We start from the raw sequence: 19,470 nt of genomic DNA on the forward strand, positions 1-19,470 counted from the left end.
TTCTATCCAAGTCAAATAGTATGTTTCCCTGTGTATTCAGACTCCATAGTTCTTTCTGTGAATGTGGATAGCATTGACTATTTCCATTTTAGCACTTATTCACACACTTGATTGTTAAAACTTAAAAAAGGGGAGGGGGTAGTTAGTTGGTACAGTGGATAGAGGAGCACCAGTCTTGAAGTCAGGAGGACCTAGATTCAAGTCTGATCTCAGATACATAACACTTGCTAGTTGTGTGATTCTAAGCAAGTCACTTAACCCCATTTGCCTCAGCAAAACAAACAAACAAACAAAAAAACAGCAAACAATCTCTTAAAAAAAGTTATGTCAGTCTTGTCTCCATGATGAGACTATAAATTCCTTTTTGCTAGTACTGTCTTTTATGCCACTTTTGTTAATTAAGGATTACACCTTGGATAATAAATTTTGAAGGATTTGTTGAATCAGAGTAAATGTTTGTTGGAAAGTATTAAGTATACTGAAGGACCACTATAGGCAAATAGAATGCATTAAGATTTAACAAACATTTTTTAATGTATGGAACTATTCTGCTATTTTGTGGATACAGACTTTTATCATGGACCTTGTCGTTAAGGATATATTCTAATAGATACGTAAAATGGATAATGATAATGCGTGGAATAGTGTAATTATAGTATAATAAAAGAGGAAAAGGAGGAGAAAGAAGAGGAAGAGTTCACTTTCACTTAAGTTGAGAATTAGGGAAGGTTTCATGAAAATGGCTTAAATAGCAAGTTAGAGAATAGTATTTATGAAGGGCAGAGAAGTGGGACGTACATTTAGAAAGATACGTTGTTAGAATGTGGAGAGCCTTTAGTGCTAGATTAATCTAGATCCTGGATGAGGGAATGGAGAGAAGAGAACAGATGTAAGATTACTGAAGTGACATATATGGGGGGAATTGGACTGTGTGACAGAGATCTCCTGATGTGTAGAAAGGAGTGAACAGAAGTCAGATTGAGAAGGGGTAGAAAGTAGTTTATTTAGTCAGAACGTAAGAATACTGTCCTGAAAGCAGAAGAGTTGGGGCTCAGATGTTGGTTGAGGAGAGATCAGTGAAGGATCTATAAGTTTCTCACCAGAATCTGATAAGATTAAATTTTTCAACAAACATGATTTTCTATTTCAAGATGCTTTTAAGTAGGGTGAACTTTTTCTGTCCTTAGAAGAAGGGTCAGTTTAGGAAAGAAGGTCTAGTTTAGAAGTGGAAGAAATCTATATAGAGGTTGCTGTTAGACAGGAATCATTAATGATAAAAGAGGAGTAGATGAAAATACAGCATATATTTTATTTTATTTATTTTATTTTTTTAAAAATTTTTTAATAGCCTTTTATTTACAGGATATATGCATGTGTAACTTTACAGCATTAACAATCGCCAAACATCTTGTTCCAATTTTTCACCTCTTAACCCCCCACCCCCTCCCCTAGATGGCAGGATGACCAGTAGATGTTAAATATATTAAAATATAAATTAGATACACAATAAATATACATGACCAAAACGTTATTTTGCTGTAGAAAAAGAATCAGACTCTGAAATATTGTACAATTAGCTTGTGAAGGAAATCAAAAATGCAGGTGTGCATAAATATAGGGATTGGGAATTCAATGTAATGGTTTTTAGTCATTTCCCAGAATTCTTTTTCTGGGCATAGCTGGTTCAGTTCATTACTGCTCCTTTGGAAATGATTTGGTTGATCTCGTTGCTGAGGATGGCCTGGTCCATCAGAGCTGGTCATCATATAGTATTGTTGTTGAAGTATATAATGATTTCCTGGTCCTGCTCATTTCACTCAGCATCAGTTCGTGTAAGTCTCTCCAGGCCTTTCTGAAATCATCCTGTTGGTCATTTCTTACAGAACAGTAATATTCCATAATATTCATATACCATAATTTATTCAGTCATTCTCCAACTGATGGACATCCATTCAGTTTCCAGTTTTTAGCCACTACAAAAAGGGCTGCCACAAACATTCGTGCACATACAGGTCCCTTTCCCTTCTTTATAATCTCTTTGGGATATAATCCCAGTAGTAACACTGTACAGCATATATTTTAAAGAAATCTGTTTAGAAATAACTTTTCCCTAGGAGTTTCACTTTAGTATTAAATGGAGGATGGATTGGAGTAAGACTTGAGGCAGGCTGACCTACCACAGACTCTTGTAATAATTCAGGTCTGAGGTGATGCACCAATGCTGGCGGTGTTAGAGAAGAGAAGGTGTATTTAAGAAATGTAGTAAAGGTGGAATTGACAGGCCTTGGCAAAAGAAACTTTGATAAAGTGATTTCCTAGTGGTAATCGAACATGGTAGTGAGTAAAGAAAATTTGTTCTGAACATTTTTGTAGATTAGTGATGCAATCCAGTTGTTTTGACATTAAGAAATCACTGTTAAAATATTCCAGCCAGAAAAATTACAATTTTCCCATTGTCTAAAATAACTCAGGGGAAATGAATACCTTTCATGTCCAATATTTAAATGACCAAGGATAAACGTATTAATATTTACATCATGGTGTATTGTAAAGATCATAGAATTTGTAGTTGATTGGAGTTTTTCCTTTGACACTTGTTCAATTCACATTTTTAATCAGTTTTTTAAAGTATTAATTACCTCCTTAAGAAATAAGAAAAGCAGCATAGTATAGTAATAGTAATATTATAGTAATGATCTTTGAGTCAGGATGACCTAGATTCAAATGCTTTCCCTGATACACATTGGCAAGTTAATATGTTAGCGACTCAGTTGTTGTAAGATTAAATTTTGAATGAATTTCAATCTGTATTGGTAAAGAAGTTTCTATATTGAGAACTCTCCATGTTGATGAAATCAAAGGGCTGGACTCCTCCTCCTAGCTTTAAAGAGCCAGTTGTTAAATATTTATCAGCACACCCCTGGCTGCAACATAAGACTTTGCTTTCAATTAGTGTACAGTCAGGTAAGGAAAGGAACAAAAGTATGGATGCATCTGGAGGGAAAGATAGGAAGTAGCATGCAGGGAATGCTGTCTGGAAATTTGTCCTGCAGCTGCAGCAATGAAGACCCAGAAAAGAAAGTTCTTGGCATCAAAGTCTTTGGCACTTCTGAATGATTCAACATTAGAAATAGTTTTTTGTTTGTTTTTTAAAACAGTAGAAGGACCAATCACATCAATAGTATTAAGACTTTAATTTGAAATAAAAATTTTCATCCTTCTTGTTTTTTTTTTTTTTTTTTTTTTAATTTCATGAGTAAGAAATCTTTCAAGGACATTTTGCCTTAAATTTCTAACTACTGATGAATGGAAAATATCATGGAAGAACATGCATTTAGTTTCTGGACCATTCTGCTTTTTCATCTGGTTGCAGCTGAAACATCTCTTAGACATGTCCCTTGTTAGAAATATATGAATTTGATAGCAGGCACTATCTTTTTGTATCATATCACAGTGCTTTGTAGATATCAAGTGCTTAATAAATGCTTTTTGATTCATTCAAAAAACTATTATAATAGAAAGTGAGATATATTACAGAGAGGCCTATGCAAAGTTGTGGATTGAGTCAATGAAATTGCAGTATTGAACTTGGATTTATGACACCTAAGTCAGCATTCTTCCATTTGCTGCTTATACAACCACAGACATGTCATTTGCCTTTTTGGTAACTCAGTTCAAATTGTAAGGCAGTTGGGAGTCATTGAAAATTTTTAATTAGAAAATGGCAAAATTATAGGAATATATTGAGGTTATCAGATGATGTGGTGGTGGATGGATTGTAGAGGGGATAGATTGATTGGCACTAGAAAGACTACTTAAGAGCTGTTTCAGTAATATAGGTGGGAAGATCAATGTTAAGTTTCCTTTTGTTTTTTTTTTCCCCCTGAGGCAATCGGGGTTAAGTGACTTGTCCAGGGTCACACAGCTAGGAAGTGTTAAGTGTCTGAGGCCAGATCTGAATTCAGGAACTCTATCCACTGCGCCATCTAGCTGCCCCTCCATTTAGATTTAAAAAAAACAACAACAAAACTTAATAATATATAAGATTTGAAAAGCATGGATAGACCCAAGTTTGTATGGGGGAGAAAATCTGCAAATTTTAGTGGACTGCATATTTAGTAGGAATAAGTAATGCAACATGGTTGCCAAAGATGGCTGCCATGCAATCTTAGGCTGCATTAACAGAGGCTTAGTTTCCAGAATGGAAATGATGGTTCCACAGCCCTCTACTAATACAACAATCAGCCTTTTACTCTGCCCTGATTAGGAGAGATGTGGATTTGGGAAAAGGAGGTGAAAGAGAAGAATGCTCTCTATATGTAAAGCATTTAACCTACTTTATTGGTTTGTATTTGTTCATGATATGTTGATGCTGCATATACCTTTGGATTATATTTATCTCCTTTAGAAAGTAAGCCTCTTGTGAGTAGGGACTGTCAGCACAGTTGATATTGTCGAGTCATTTTTCAGTCGTATTTGATTCTTCAAGAGCCCATTTGGTGTTTTTTTGGGGCAAAGATACTGGAGTGGTTTGCTGTTTTCTCCAGCTCATTTTACAGATGAGGAAACTGCGATAAATAGGGTTTAGGTAACTTGCCCAGGGTCACACAATTAGTAAGTATCTGAGGCCAGGTTTAAACTCAGGAAAAGGAGCCTTCCCTGACTCCAGGTCCAAATGCTAGTTATTGTTAAGTAAAGCTGCATATCTTAGGACGTTTCAGTGTCATTTTACTTCAGAGGTCTTCAGTTGAAGGCTTGACAACCATTTGTAGATGATGCTAGAGATCTGGTTTCTCTTCAGGTGAGGTTCTCACTAGAAAGCGGCCTGTCTGGCTATTGGTGGAGACTAACACTTTTAAAGGCATAAAATGAAATAATAGGATTACAAAGGAAATCAATTACATTGAAATAGAAGTGTTTTTTTTTTTTTTTCCTTAAGTTCATAAACCTTGAATCAATCTCAAAGATCCCTTTAGGCTCTGGGATTCTGTGAAGAGAAGAAGCTGAGACTAGGATGGGTGTAGCAATAGTAGAGGAGAAAGTTTGAATTGCAAGTTTTATGAATTATTGAACCTGTAGACTAGTTATTTAAAGTTTCTTCAGCTTTATTAGAATTAATGGTACTTATAGTCTTAATCTAATTTGGTTGTTAGTAGGAAGTCCTTTGCAATAGATGTATTTCCCTAGTTACTACCTGATGGACAGGTATTTGAAATTTTATTTTAGATATATTTATTTATCATTTATATATTTATTGTCATAGGTCAGCTTTCTAAATTGGATGTTGCAAGGAAGCTTTTAGAATACCAGGGAAAGAAAGCTGTGCCCCTGAAGAGCAGATGAGTGGTGGCAGCTGTTCATTAGTGCTGACACCACTGAATTCTCCTTTTTCTTGCTCCGAGTGTTCCTTTCCTTACACATCCCTATAAACTGTTTCTTTGTCAGCTTCTCTTTTAGGGCTATAAAGAAGGATGTTATTATCTTAAACAATATGGAAATTTTGCTATTCACTCTCCTGCTTATTTTAGTGCTATGGTATTTTGGTATAGAAGATGGATTGCAAATCCATTAGGTAAGAATTTTGTTTTTAAGACAAAAATAAGTTGTGAAATACAAGCTGTTCACTAAGGGAAAAGGGAGATTTGACATGGGAAGATAGCAGCAGACTAGAATAAGAAATAGAGAAGAAAATCATAGGTTTCTCTTTCTCCTCTTCCTATTGCCTTCCCTCAGTAAGATTTAATAGTATTAAACTGGGTCATTTCTTTTGGCAGGACATCTAGGCAAATTTGTCCAGTGTTTTCAGACTTTATTTGGCTAGGTAGTAGAAATACTAACAGTAAATAGCTTATCCTCATCTCTCCATTTGCCATATGCTGACCAAAAATGTATTATTTTTCAGAAATTTTGTTGATATCTTATGGGTTTATATTGTCAAATTTTCTTTGTATAAATTATTGATACTTGAAACAGTTTATTCACTAAAACTTTTTATTTATTTAGCAAGGCAAATGGGGTTAAGTGACTTGCCCAGAGCCACACAGCTAGTAATTATTAAATGTCTAAGGCTGCATTTGAACTCGGATCTTCCTAACTTTAGGACAGGTACTCTTTTTCACTGTGCCATTTAGTTGCCTCCTTTATATAAAACTTCTGAGAACTACTGATTGAGGAACTCGTAGTTAGAAAGGGCATAAGGAAAAAGAATAGCTCTAAACTCATGGCATTGTTGATTTGCAAATTCATAGAATCCTAATTGGAATTAACTATAATTAATTTAGTCCTCCCAACCAGTGCAAAAACTCTTTGTAGAATCTCCCACTTTAACTTTTACAAGAAACTGTAATAGTGGTATGTTTTGGTTTTGGAGAGTTGGAGCGAGTATGAATTTCCTTTAATAGTTAAATATGTTAAGCAAAAAATGATAGGAAAAGTATTTAGTGGTTAATTTAGAGAATACATTGAAACAATTGAAATTTTTGTGTTGGAAGCAGTTTTAGAGGACATTTTGTCCCTCTTTATTGTATGTTTGATTTCTTTCTTATTTTTTAAATTGCGTTTTATTGATATCTTTTTTGCATAATGCTCTTTTTCTTTTTCCTTAGGTAGTTAAGGTTAAGTGACTTGCCCAGAGTCACACAGCTAGGAAGTGTTAAGTGTCTAAGACCAGATTTGAACTCGGGTCCTCCTGACATCAGGGCTGGTGCTCTATCCACTGTGCCACCTACATGCTCCTTCTCTTTTTCTTTTAACAAAGAAAGAATAGTTGGAAAAATCACTTACTGTAGTGACTAGGTTGTCTTATAGGTATGCAGTATTTTGTGGCATTTTCACTCACTTTTCTAAGACAGGTAAGAAGTTCCCTTCTTTTACAAGGTGAAATTTGCACATTATAATTAGAGAACTTTCTGCTTTATTGCACTGTTATTGTTACTATAGTCACTGAGTTCAAATCCAGAGATACTAGATGTGTAGAACTTAACCTCTATCTATCTTAGTTTCCTCATCTGTAAAATGGGGCTAGCACCAGGGTTGTTGTGAGCATAAAATGAGTTAACCCTTACAATCCTATAGAAATGCTAGTGGTGATTTTTTTTTTTTTTTTTTTTTTTTTTTTTTAATACTCAGTTCTCCCCTTTTTGGGGAATATTATTCCTGGAAAAATGGGCTAAAGTTAAAAAAAAAGAAGCAAAAGTTGAAACTATGGAAAATAGGGTGTTATTTCCCAAGACCACCAAAATCTATAAGCTTTCTTTAGAAACTGCTGAAAAATACATTTTTCTCTTTTTAAAAAGTATTTTATTTTTTTCAATTGCATATAAATACAATGCTTAACAATCACGTTTTCAAGTTTTGGGTCCCAGATTTTTTCTTTCCCTCTTTGAGAAGGCAGTTTGAGATAGATTATATATGTACAATTATGTAAAATATATTGAAGGAATATGTGAAGGAAAACAGACCAAAGAAAATACCAAGAAAGATAAAAGAAAATTTTTATGAGTATTCTTTAATCTGCATTCAGGTTCATTATTTTTTTCTGTGGACATGGATAGCATTTGTCATATTAAGTGCTTTAGAATTATCTTGGATCATTGTATTGCTGAGAATAGCTAAGTCATTCACAGTTGATCATCTTACAATATTGTTATTGTGTACAGTGTTCTGGTTCAGCTCACTTTATTTTGCTTCAGTTTACTGAAGTTTTTCTAAGTTTTTCTGAGAGCATCCTGCCCATGATTTCTTTTAGCACAACAGTATTCCTCACAGTCGTAAACTGCTCAGCTATACCCCAACTGATGGCCATGGTCCTCAATTTTCAATTCTTTGCTACCACAAAAAACTGCTATTAATGTTTTTGTACATATAGATCCTTTTTGTTTTTATGTCTTTGGGATATAAACCTAGTAATAGTATTGCTCGGTAAAAGGGTATGAACAGTTTTATAGCCCTTTTGGTGTAGTTGTAAATTGCTTTCCAGGTTGTGTCAGTTCACAATTCTATCAGCAGTGCACTAATGGCTCATTTTTCTCATATCACTATTACCTCCAACAGAAAATATACTTTTCTGCACATAATCCCTTATAACAAAATATTAATTATGTTAATCTGCACTCTTCTAAAGCAGTAACCATAAAATGCAAGAGAGAGGAGAGACAGTACCACATGGGAGAGGGCAGTAATATCAGAAGAACCCCTGAAGTAAAAAGAAGGAAAGGGGAAACCTGTTATTTCTAATCTCCTTTTTGGCTCTATGGTTGAACTATTCTCTGATAAAAAACACAAGCCTTGTGGTCAGTCCCAAAGCCAAGTTTCAGCTATATTCAGGCTAGAAAGCCAGTAGGAATGAGAGTGTAGTTGTGTAGTACCATCATCTCATTTACCCACCAACTTAATACTTTTCCATTTTTATTCAATTTCCATCGGAAAGATTACTTAGTACTTTCTGGAGTAGATTCATGAACAGTTTTGTGAATACTTGTGTGTTGTACCTTTCATTTTTTTCCCTCTACTGTTGATTGCCTGCAAACAGAAGAGTGAAATTGAGGTTAGTAATAAAATCATGGGAATGCTTGAACTTTTGAAAATCAAGTACATGGAGAACTGGGTAATTTTTTTCCAGGTTTTAAGAACTTTGTCTTCCTTTCTTTCCTCTCCTTTTCTCCTGTACTGAGAAGTTAAATGGCTTGTCCATGCTCATATAAGTAAGTGTGTGTCAAAGTTTGATATCTAGGTCTTCCTGACTCTGAGCTCTTTTCTGTATTTGTTCTGCCGTGTTGGTCTTGTTTTGCTTACTTCTCAGGTTTGTCTGAATTAGGAAATTATTTGTCATTTCTTATAGTGCAGTGATTTTCCATTACATTCACATACCACAGTATATTCAATTGTTCCCTAATTAGAAAAGCCTATTTTGTTTACATTTTGCTACTGCCAAAAGTGCTGCTATGAAAATTGGTATTTATGGGACTTTTCTGGCTTTAACCTTCTTAGAGTATTTGTCTAGCAGGAGAGTTCAGGGTCAGAGTTTGGTTACTTTTCTTTGAATAATTCCAAATTACTTTCCATAAAAATAGAGCTTAGATCAGTTTACAGTTCTACTAATAATGTGTTGGTATGCCTGTCTGCGGCTCTTCTAACATGGATAAATTCTGTCTTTTGTCATCTTTGCTCATTTACTGAGAATAAGATGAAAAAGTCATTTAGATTTGAATTTATCTTATTGTTTAGTGATTTGGAGAACTTTTTCTTGTCTTCTATGCTTTGGTCATTTGTTATTAATTGTTACAAACCCCTTAAGTTCTTCAGGCTAATATTTCTTCAATTTTGAAGGGATTAGTTTATCCCATGAACACCATATCAAAGTATCAAATGAGAAAATATAAAGTACTTTGCAAACTGAAAAACAGTAAGTAAATCATAGTATTTTTACTTTCTTGTGCAGAACATTTGGTTTATGTCCTACCTAAAGCTCCTCTCTTAGCAGTTAACTCAGTGAAGATTCACATGGTTAGTTCTTAGAATCTGAGGCAGCTAGCTATTAATTCCGTGGACAGAATGGCTCACCTGAAGTCAGGTAGATTTGAATTCAGATGTGACCTCAGGCACTTAGTAGCTCTGTGACCCTGGGCAAGTCATTTAGTCTCTTTTGACCTCAGTTTGCTCAACTGTAAAAAAAAAAAAAAAAAAAATGGGGGGGTATAATAATAGCACCTATCTTATGAATGATTATTTTCTTATTGGGTAGGTGGATGTTTTAAATAGTGAGAAGGATTTCAGTTTATTTTATTCCTCTTTGGATATTATTTTGATATCAAGAATAATATCCATCTTAGTTTTCCATCTTTTCTTTTCAACTCTATTCTTGGCTTCTTTCCCCTTGTAAATAAAAACAAATAGTTGCTTCAATGATCCCTAATTATGCCTTTGTGAGAATTCCTTTTGTCCTTGGAACTCTCTAGTTTGAGATAGGCCTGTTGCCCTCATCATCCTATCTTTCTCAAATCTGAGTCTTTGTTCATGTTCCTGGACATCTGTCTTGAGTCTTTGGCCTTGGGATTAATAATGCACCTTTTTATAACAGCTTGATAACAAATATTTATTGGTATATTAAGTTATAACCCCTGGATACATTACTGTTTGTTGAATTATAGCTTATTGTAACCCGTCTGTTATAACTAAATTGTTCCTACCTGGAAAGAAGCTGTTTTGTTTTTTTTTTTTTTCCTCTCTAGCTTAATTGAACAGTAGGTTATGCAGATAATGTGTTGATAGTAAATTTTAAAATGAGAGGTATAAGACATAAGGATAGGGATGTATTTGGAGTCAAGAAGGATCTTGGACACCCATTTGTCATTTAATCTGTGTCTAGGCATCTTGTTAGGACTTCTACTTCTCACTTGCTGGTGAGGGGGGGGGGGTTTCTTCCACCAATGAAATCACAACCGTAACCCCCCCTTCGTTTTTTAAAAATAGAAAATTAAACCCTTCATATTCATCTCTTAAAAATAATAGAAAAAGAACTTTGTCTGGGAGTAAGGAGACTTTAAGTCTATTGTCTTTGCTACTAGTAAACTAAATTTCTTGGGAAATAATCTTTATAGATTTCAATTTTTTCTTAACAGTTAAGTTAGAGAGTTGAATTTAGGATTATAATGTTCTTTCTAATTTTAAAATTTGATTGGAAAATTGGGATATTTGTGTAAAGTTGAATGAAATTGTGGGAGCCTGTAGCTTTGCATCTCTGCACTGTCAGATACTCAGTGTACTGAAGGAATGGGAAATTGTACTTTGGTGCCATGCCCTTTTTTTATTTTAGATGAATGCTGATTTCTTTAAGTTAGGCAAGGCTCTTGCTTTTTGAGGCCAGCTGCCTGCCTACAGGAAATGTGTAGTTGGCGGGCATCCTGGGAAAAACCTTCTGGGCCACATATCTTAACTCTTCAGGATTGTCCATTTCTTGTCTAAATAAATTTTAAATTCTCAAGGGATGGTGCTCTCCTGTGGAGATGACTGGTGACTGCCAGGAAGCTTGTTCCTGATGCATTCTAAAACCTCTGACCCCCACCCCCATCCCCCTCAATCTCCGCTTCCAATTTAGTTTCACTCCATTATTTTTTCTTCATCTTTTTTACTTGGTATTTTCCTAGTCAACATCTACTTCATTGCTGTGTCTAGCACCTTATCACATTGTTGTTTTTTCACTGACGTCTAATAATGCCTTCCCCATTCTACTCTTTTCTAATTTCTGTGACTGGCTTTGAGCTCAGGAATGTAATGAAAATCTTTTTGTTTCTAGTCTTGGCACATTATCTTATTTCATATACCTCCACAATGGGAGATACTAACTTCGAAATTGCCTTGTTGACTTCTTTGGTTCACTGTCTCTGTGATATCTTTAATTTTTAGTGACTTTCTATGGTGTATTTTTTTTAAGTTAGTGCATCAAAGAACTCTTATTTCTAAAAACTTACCTTATTTCTTGGCATCCTTCCTGATACTTTTAGATTTCATTTGTGCCATTGCTTCCTTCTCCTTTGTGACTTCCTTCTCAACACTTATTAAAAATTTGTAGATTTAAACTAGCCCTCTATCCTCCAGTACCCTCTTGATCTTTGTTCTTATCTTTCTGTTAGTTTTTTTTTTTTTAAGTGCTTAGTATTTGAACTTCTTATCCTATATATTGAGATAAACTATTTCTGATCATTGTTTCCTTTGACCCATATTGGGCCACTATGCTTCCACCCCCACCCCTCACCCCCAATTCTGTATTTTCTTTTCACATTACTTTTAATGTTTGCTTTATTTGTATTCTTTTGACCATGGCTTCCTTCTATTTACTAGATATTTTATGTACTTAGGCCAGCTGCCCTCGTGGAGCTTAAAGACTGCAATATTGGGTTTTATAGAAGCTAATTGGATGGTATTTGAAATTGAGAGATAAAATTGGCCAGTTTAAGCCTGTTAAGGGACACTACCCCTACAACTAAATTATTAACTTTTTTATTTCAATTAAGCTACTCTCTCTGTGGTTAGTTGGCTGGTATTAGGGTGTTGGAGACTTATAACAATAATTAAGTAACCTGAAGAACATAGTCTCTGAGGTTTTCCTACTTCAGGGTAGCATTTCATTGTCTGCTTAGTATGTGCTTTAATGTAGTAAATCGTTGTCTAATCAACAGCCTTTGGTTTTGGACAGCTCTATTGGCTTTTGTAAACTGTCAAATGTACCCTGAAACTGGGTCTTTGAATTGCTTCCCTTCTTCCTTCACCCTTTATTAGCACAGCTGAGTAGTTTATACTTCATAACCTTAGGCTGACTAACTCAGTGGGATAGCTAGGTTTCACAGATAGACAGGTGTATTGGGTAAATACTGATAGAATACATAATTTTACTATTGGTAATTGGCTGTAAAACAGTTGCCATGTCAGTTGCTTTCTATCTGCTATAAATTAACAAGAATAATTGCTGTAGCTATAAAAGCTTGAAACAAGACCTGCTAACAGCTTTGATAGTGGCAAGATAGGTCTTTCTCCAGTTCAGTGATATTCCTTTGAAATTAGTGTCCTCTGGGCTAATCTCAGAATGCCTTGTGAGCTTTATCAAAGGGGCTAGTGAACATATGGGGAGAAATAATTTGTCCAAGTAGCCAAGTTAGTAGCCTGAGGATTGCACAGTTTCATAAGATTGTCTCTTCATGTTTGAAAAACTAGTCCCCCTCAGGGAATTGGTATCTGTTTTAAATTGAAAGTCAGAGGTACTTAGCAGGAAGGCATCTATCTGTAGAAAAATTTTTACAGTGAACTGGATTGAAAAGACCTGATGCTCTTGATGGTGATATTATTCATGCTCTTTAATCCAGCCATATCACTGCTAAACCTGTATTCAAAAAAGATCAAAGAAAGAGAAGGTCCTTTACATACAAAAGTATTTATACTGTATCTTTTTTGTGATGGCAAAAAACTGGAAACTAAGAGGATGTCTTAGTGGAGAAGTAATTGAGGATACTATGGTGGTGAAGAATGAATGAATTTTGTGATATGAATCTGTCCTCACACACTTGCTATCTGTATGAACCTGGTCAAGTCACTTAGCCTCTTCTTCAGTTACTTCAATTATAAAATGTAATAACAACACTTTCTTTTTGGAGTAGCTATGAGGACAAAATGATATAATATTTGTAAAAGGTGTTTAACATAATGCCTCATACATAGTAGGTTCTATATAATAGCTTGGTTCTGACATTCACAATCTTTTGTAGCTTTCACATTCTTATCTTTCCAGTCATATCTTGCATTATCTTCCTTCAGTCCTCTTTGTTGCTTCCAAATTGGTATTTTCACTTTTCTCTGTTCTCCTTTTCTTAGCCATCATTATGCATTTTCTCTTGCCGTCTCCTCTGCCTCAAGTGGACCTCTTCTCTTTGTTTTGTATTATCTCCATTATACCCATAAATAGAATTGACATGTCTTAGCTGCAACCATTTCACAGCAGTAAGAGGTATTCTTGATTCTCTTCCCATTTTGTAGATCTTTTTCTGGTCTGCAATTTTGTACATTTTTCTGACAGGTTGATTGTGTTGTGTTTCTATGCCCGAATTTTGATTTTGTCTTTTGTTTCTTCTCTCCCAGGTCCTCTCAGGATGTGCTATCATTGTCCGAGGACAGCCACGTGGTGGGCCTCCTCCTGAGAGGCAGATTAACCTCAGTAACATTCGTGCTGGAAATCTTGCTCGTCGGGCTGCAGCAGGACAACCAGATGCAAAGGATACACCAGATGAGGTAGGTGACTCCTGTTTTCTGGGTTTTCCATGTAGGTAATTGGATATAAGATAAATGCATTTCTTGGTCATTGTCACTTTTATAATTGTTTCTGAGTCTTAACAAAATTCTTGTGTCTAAGTACCAATATTAAGGCCAATTTCTCTATTCCATTCATTTAACAGAGGTTGATTATAGGTCTTGAATCTTCTCATTTACTGTCCTAGACAATTTGGCACTTCTCCAAGGTTTTTGTAGCATCTTCCACTTGTAAAAAAATGAAATTCTCCATCTTTTGGCTCTCCTAACCTTTGTGGGCCACCAATAATGATAAAAAGCAGAAAACCATCTTGGGTTCCCTTTCATTCTTTTGAAAGACCCAGCTTCTTTTGAATCTTCAATTTGTTCTCTCCAATTGCCACTACCCTTCTTTTAAAAACAAACTTTATGGATGCTTTTTGTTTTGAGAACACATTCCTTTCTAAAGAGATCCCATTCTATCTTCTATCCCGAGTTGAATCCTCCGGGCGGACTGCGCGGACCCCACCCGTTTACCTCTCAACGGTTTCACGCCCTCTTGAACTCTCTCTTCAAAGTTCTTTTCAACTTTCCCTTACGGTACTTGTTGACTATCGGTCTCGTGCCGGTATTTAGCCTTAGATGGAGTTTACCACCCGCTTTGGGCTGCATTCCCAAGCAACCCGACTCCGAGAAGACCCGGTCCCGGCGCGCCGGGGGCCGCTACCGGCCTCACACCGTCCACGGGCTGTGCCTCGATCAGAAGGACTTGGGCCCCCACCGAGAGCGGCACCGGGGAGTGGGTCTTCCGTACGCCACATGGCCCGCGCCCCACCGCGGGGCGGGGATTCGGCGCTGGGCTCTTCCCTGTTCACAACTTTTTTTGGGTCATCTTTGCCAATTTTTACCAGTAACTTACTAATGTTAATTCCATACAATTCCCCCCCCCCCCTCCCCTTTTTTAAGGCTTTGCTATTGTATAGTTATATGGAATGATTCCCTTGTTTACAAATATCTTATTATAGGAATAAGTTGAAGTTATTGTTAAAGCATTGAGATGATTTCCTTGGTTATAGTAAAATCAATATAGTTCTTTGAGAAGTTCACTCCTGACTTATTTTGCCTTAACTGATAAGGTAATTAGAGGTTTCCTTTCAAATCTTCTGAATTTCTAGTTTTAAATGTTATGTACAAAGGTGATTATGTAATGGGCAAATTACTTGAAGTACTGATTGGAAACTGGAATTAGAGTTCTTATGTTGCATGTCTATTTTGTCTTTTAGCCCTGGGGATTTCCTGCTCGAGAATTCCTGCGGAAGAAGCTGATAGGGAAGGAAGTCTGTTTCACAATAGAGTACAAGAACCCCCAGGGTCGTGAATATGGCATGGTCTACCTTGGGAAAGGTGAGCCGAAGGAAATAAAGATCGTTCTTTCCTGGAATCTAAAACTCCTGGAGAAATCTTTTTGCTTAAAAGGGCAAGTTTTAGATTCTAGTGAAGTAGCCCCTAGGGAATTGGGAGATATCAGAAAAGAGACTTCAGCAAAGAGTATTGAATGCATTGTCAGGGATGATGTGATTTTCTTGATTGTGCATTTGTTCTCTTTCTTTTCCTCTAGCTCCTCCTGGACCATCTAGCCTTGGGGTTCATTGCTAGTTAAGGTATTTGTTGGGCTAGTATTCTAGCTTATGTTTAGGGCATCGGCTCTTGGAATATAATGACTCTGGATTTTTAGGTCACAGTGGTAATTGATTTCTATAGTTTTCCTATTGTATCTTTTATTTACTTTATCCATCTTGGGACTTTTCTTTTCTAGAGGGACACTTTAGGAAAGGACAATTTGTTAGTATTTATAGTTTTCCTTATAGTAATAACCCAGTAACAATCTGTTACCCTGGAATCATTTAAATTGAAAGTGTTTGTAGAGTCTCTTTGGGAGGGCTTTAAAAGGTCCAAACACATTCATCTGGAGTTATTTTCAGTATAAATATCTTTCCAGGTTCTTGTCCTCCTGATAAGGGATTAGGTGTTGTTCATCTGAGTGGGGAATGGTTGATAGTTGATTACATGAGAAAATGGTTTGTATTTTAAAAACCATTTCTGATTTCTACTAGCTTGACCTTGAATTGACAAACTGATAGAAGATAGCACTTCTGCTGATATAGTGTTTGATTTTAAATATTTTACTTCATTATAATTATAGAATTGTGTGGAAAGTCATCTCTGGCATGTCATTATATTTGGATTTTTTTTCTTGAGGAAAATGATGTGCAAAATGTAAATATAAAAAGATGTGGGAGATACAATGCTATGTTTAGATGTTATGGAGAAATTTATTATATTTTTATAGTACAAAAAGAATATTACCTAGATGTGAATGAATTTTTATTTTGTCTTCAGGATGCAAATAGTGAAGGACTTCATGGAAAAGAGAAATTTTGCAAAATTTATCTGTATTCTCTTACTTTTCAACATTTAATTTGTTAGATTTAATTTAAAATTTTAATTGCTAGCATTAGGACTTAATCAAGTTGCCATCTCCAAGTAGAAGCAGAGTGGAAAGATCAATTGCTGAACTAGAAGCTAAGAGGGCTGTGTCTGAATGTTATCTTGTAGAGGGCTCTCTGCTTCATCTTCTGAGCCCACATCTCATCTGTAAAAAAAATATTTGCTTTGCTCAAAGTGGCTTTGACAATAGTTCTTTGTAAATCCTGAAGCACTGTATAAATGTTATGGTGGTATTACTATTAGTACTTGTTTTCTTTTCTTTCTTTTTTTAATTTTTAAAGCTTTTTATTTTCAAAACATATGCATGGATAATTTGACAACAATGACCCTTACATAGCCTTGTGTTTCAGATTTTCTCCTCCTTCCCCTCACCCCCTCCCTTAGATGGCAAGCAGTCCAATATATGTTAAACACGGTAAAATATATGTTAAATCCAATACATGTAAACATATAATTAATTCTCTTGCTGCACAAGAAAAATTGGATCAAAAAACAAAGTAAATGAGTAAGAAAACAAAATGCAAATGAACAACAAGAAGAGTGAGAATGTTTTGTTGTGATCCACATTCAGTTCTTACAGTCCTCTGTGTTGGAATCCTAGTGTTAACTCAATTTGAAACAAGGTGATAACTCAAGGGAGATGTTAGAATCCTAATGTTAACTCAATGGAATTGATACAGTGCTTGTGTTCACACCTTTAGAGAGTTCATATAAGCAAAGTAGTATTTAAGTACTCATTGGAGTTAACACATTTGGGAGATTTCAGGGTTTATTATGAGATGTCCGAATTCAGACCTCCCTTAATCCCTCTCTCAGAGGGGAGGAGTCAGCCTTTGGGAGATGATATATAAGAAGTGGACAGAGGCTCGGTTGGGAGTTCAGCTGACTTAGATTGAGAGGGGTGCGTCAAGTGAGTTCAACCAGAAGCCCTCTCTTGGAGGCAAGAGAGATTCATTACAACTTTCACCTTGATGCTGGCTGGAGGCTGAAGAAAACAGGCAGAAGCAAAGGACAAAGCTGCAAGAGCTCTTAGAACCAAGGAGAGAGAGAAAGAGGCCTCTAAGAAAGCTAACCGGGCTTGGAAAGAGATAAGAAATAAACGTTTGAACTTTTATCACCTGGCTGCCTTTGGGGCGATTATTGATTTTAACTGAAACTAAGGCTGCCTCCAGAAAACCTCCCCGAGAAACCTGCTCCCAGAGAGAACCATCTTATGTTATATTTTAAAGAAGAAAAACACCACATCTCTGGGTGTGGATGGCTCTCTTCATCACAAGATTATTAGTACTGGCACTAGTCATCTTATTGTTGGAAAGAGGTCACATCAGAATTGATCATCATATAATATTAATGTTGCTGTTACTACTTGTTTTCAATTAAATTCGTCACATCTATAATTCAGACTCAAATGATTCATGTTACATAAGAAAACTATCCTTTACAATGTCGAAGTTTTGGCATATTAACAAATAATATTATTTTTAAATGGGGTTTTTCTTTACAAACTTTTCCTTCCTTCTTAATTTTAAATGTTTTATTAATATTTTTTGTTTTTATATTACCTTCATTTCTGAATATGTTCTTTTTCATCCCCAGACACCTAGGGAATTTTTATAACAAAAAAACAAAAAAAAGAGGAAAAAAAAAAAGCAAATCATCAAAACTAATCAACAAAGCCCAATCTGACATTATATAGTGTTCCTTATTGGTGGCCCTTCCTCTCTGCCAAGAAGGAAGGAGGAGGCAGAAAGGAAAGGAGGGTCAGCAGATCACCTCAAATCATGTTAGTGTCTATGCAAGCATGAGTTAAAGAATTCATTTTAGAATGGTTTGGATTATCACAAAAGCATTTAATTACCAGATAGTACTTGTACTATCTCCCTCTGAGATAGTAGGAAATGATTGAATTTTGAAGATGTAGCGGGTGACTGGATCCTCAGACCTTGGCCAAGAACATATATCCACTTACTTCATTGACACCTCTATTTTACAGGTTCAAAAAACTGCAGTGCTTCAATGACTTGACCAAATCTACACAAAAAAGACTAAAATGCAGTTTGATTTGCTTATGATGCAATCTTTGGTCCTCTGTAGTCTGCTTCCTAAGAGTTGAGATCTGGGAAATAGGTTTTCGTTCTATTAAGAAAAGGACCAAAGCTCAATGCTTTCTGTTATATAGACCAATTAACAGTTCAGTGTGAACAGTGCCAGTGTAATGCCTGGCGACTGTTGATGCCTGACATTTGACTAGGCTTAATAATAATAGCTGGTCCAGGAATATTAAGAAAACAAAGCTCACTCGTTCAATTTCCTTTCTCTGGGCTTCTGATTTGGGGTAAGAGAGGAATGGGATGAGGTCTAATTAGTATTTAAAATATTCCTTGAGCCTTGCTATCTTGGGAATAACTATTAGTTACTATGGAACCAACTAATTTACTACTTATTATATTATTGTCAGTCAGTCAGCAATGTCCATGATCATCAGTTTCCTAGATAGCAAGAAGTTTTACCTCCTGTTCAAATGGTCTAATGATCTAAAATGTATACACTCCCTTTCTGAGAATTTGCTCTTATAGGAATCTTAGAGAAGGCTGACAGTAGGCTATGAGGGCTTGGGGGCCAATATGTGTGTATTCATCATTGCTTGACAGAACTAGGATATATATATAGAAAGAGTCAGTATTGTGAATATAAATCTTCTTGGTTCCCCCTCTCCCCTCTTCTTCCCCTTTATAGTGATATTGTTTATCAACCGGAGTGCTATTTCAGTTTGTCTAGGATATTGTTCTTTGCCATACTAAAGATTTTTATGCCATGATTTCTATGCAAATATCTTTATTTTTCTGACTGACTGACAGATTTAAGGGAATGTGTGGCTCTAAAAGCTTCTTTGATAACAAGGAATCACAAATAATATTTCAAGTGCCAGAATAAAACTTAGGAGTATGAGTTTTTATTTTCCCTTCTGGTTTTAAGGGATGACTTGTGGAATTTAAAGACTGAAAAGAAAATCTTAATACCTTTCTGAGAAGAGTCTCTGAGATGTTTGAAGATCTTAGGAATTATGAAGGGACTAGAACCGCCTTGATGCCATCTTGCAGGCAAACTCACATCATTGACTCTGCAGGCCTGAGTTTTAGGACTGCCTTGTTTTCTTTCTGCCTCATGCTTTTTGGCTTCTTTAGTTAG

The 19,470-nt window shown here is 35.7% G+C and overlaps 1 protein-coding gene across 1 annotated transcript in view; it reads left to right on the forward strand.

Moving 5' to 3' along the window:
• SND1 (staphylococcal nuclease and tudor domain containing 1) overlaps positions 1 to 19,470 on the forward strand; it is a 468,465-nt gene that overhangs the window by 24,122 nt on the left and 424,873 nt on the right. The window contains exons 2-3 of the mRNA XM_031939005.1: positions 13,627 to 13,776; positions 15,057 to 15,177. Coding sequence (XP_031794865.1) covers positions 13,627 to 13,776; positions 15,057 to 15,177 — 271 coding nt within the window. The remainder of the gene's footprint in view (positions 1 to 13,626; positions 13,777 to 15,056; positions 15,178 to 19,470) is intronic.

This window comes from Sarcophilus harrisii, chromosome 5, assembly GCF_902635505.1.
Source record: "Sarcophilus harrisii chromosome 5, mSarHar1.11, whole genome shotgun sequence".
Taxonomy (NCBI): domain Eukaryota; kingdom Metazoa; phylum Chordata; class Mammalia; order Dasyuromorphia; family Dasyuridae; genus Sarcophilus; species Sarcophilus harrisii.